Here is a 1,284-nt window from a genome sequence, read left to right on the forward strand (position 1 = left end):
GAGACAGCCTGGAGTCCTCCTGATCCTTGGCTCTCCCCAGCCCTGCCCGCCAAGTTCACAAAGAGCCTGAGGAAGGAAGAGGCCACGGAAGGGGCCACGGCCACGCTGCGCTGTGAGCTGAGCAAGGCGGTCCCCGTGGAGTGGAAGAAGGGGTCTGAGACCCTCAGAGCCGGGGACAGAGTGAGCCTGAGACAGGATGGGACGGTGTGTGAGCTGGAGATCCGTGACCTGGCCATGGCAGATGCCGGGGAGTACTCGTGTGTGTGCGGGCAGGAGAGAACGTCAGCCGCGGTGACCGTCAGGGGTAAAGACTGTGTGTGGCCAAGCAGAGCTGTGATCTAGTGTCCAAGTGACTCGAGATGTCCATGTGCACTCATTCCATGTTCACGTTCTTTCTCTCCCACATTCTCTGATGTCACCCTCCACTGTTACTTCGTGAAATGTCTCCCCTTCCCTGGGTGGTTGTATGAACCAGGAGAAGTCAGCATCCAAGCCACTTTTGACCTCTCAGTCCCTGCTAGTTCTGTTGTCCCTGGGAGTCTGTCTTGTCCTCTGTGCTACTGTGTCCTGCCCTCAACAATTCTCCATTCTGTGTCCGACTCTCCAGCCATGCTAGCCAGAGTCATACAAAGTATGAGGCTTGATGAACCGTCAAGAGGCCACGGCCACGCTGTACATAAGCCAGTCTGAGGGAAGCCACAACCCACAGTGTGTGCTTGGCACACCCAGCAAGCACATGGCGCATGTCTAGTTTGGTTTGTGTCTTTTCTGTGCTGTTAGTGTCTTGTCTTATCCATGTGTTCAGAGACTGTGATTGTGTCTGTGTCTTTCTGACCATCCCCAGCCATGCCCGCCAAGTTCACAAAGAGCCTGAGAAAGGAAGAGGCCATGGAAGGGGCCACGGCAAAGCTACGCTGCGAGTTAAGCAAGGCATCCCCTGTGGAGTGGAAGAAGGGGTCCGCGACCCTCAGAGTTGGAGACAGAGTCAGCCTGAGGCAGGACGGAAACATGTGTGAGCTGGAGATCCGTGGGGTGGCCATGGAGGATGCCGGGGAGTACTCGTGTGTGTGCGGGCAGGAGAGGACATCGGCCATGCTGACTGTCAGGGGTAAAGATCATGTGTGGCCACGTGGGCCAGTGTATTGGTGACTGCATGTTGTCCATTATCACCACCTTCTCCCTGTCAGACTGTGGGATCTGTGTGTCTCCAGCTGTGTCCCCCTGGGAACTCCAAGCCTCCATCTCCTTGTCAAGTATTTGTTCTGGTGTCTGTGTCCAGGCTTG

At 56.2% G+C, this 1,284-nt stretch overlaps 1 protein-coding gene across 1 annotated transcript; it reads left to right on the forward strand.

Moving 5' to 3' along the window:
* Positions 1 to 8: 8 nt before the first annotated feature.
* LOC121026440 (obscurin-like) lies at positions 9 to 1,164 on the forward strand. The gene is made up of 2 exons (XM_040469292.1): positions 9 to 304; positions 845 to 1,164. The coding sequence occupies exons 1-2, from the start codon at positions 235 to 237 to the stop codon at positions 1,147 to 1,149; spliced, it is 375 nt and encodes a 124-aa protein (XP_040325226.1). The 5' UTR covers positions 9 to 234; the 3' UTR covers positions 1,150 to 1,164.
* The last annotated feature ends 120 nt before the right edge of the window (positions 1,165 to 1,284 follow it).

This window comes from Herpailurus yagouaroundi, unplaced genomic scaffold (genome assembly GCF_014898765.1).
Source record: "Herpailurus yagouaroundi ecotype Mexico unplaced genomic scaffold, PumYag 100655, whole genome shotgun sequence".
Taxonomy (NCBI): domain Eukaryota; kingdom Metazoa; phylum Chordata; class Mammalia; order Carnivora; family Felidae; genus Herpailurus; species Herpailurus yagouaroundi.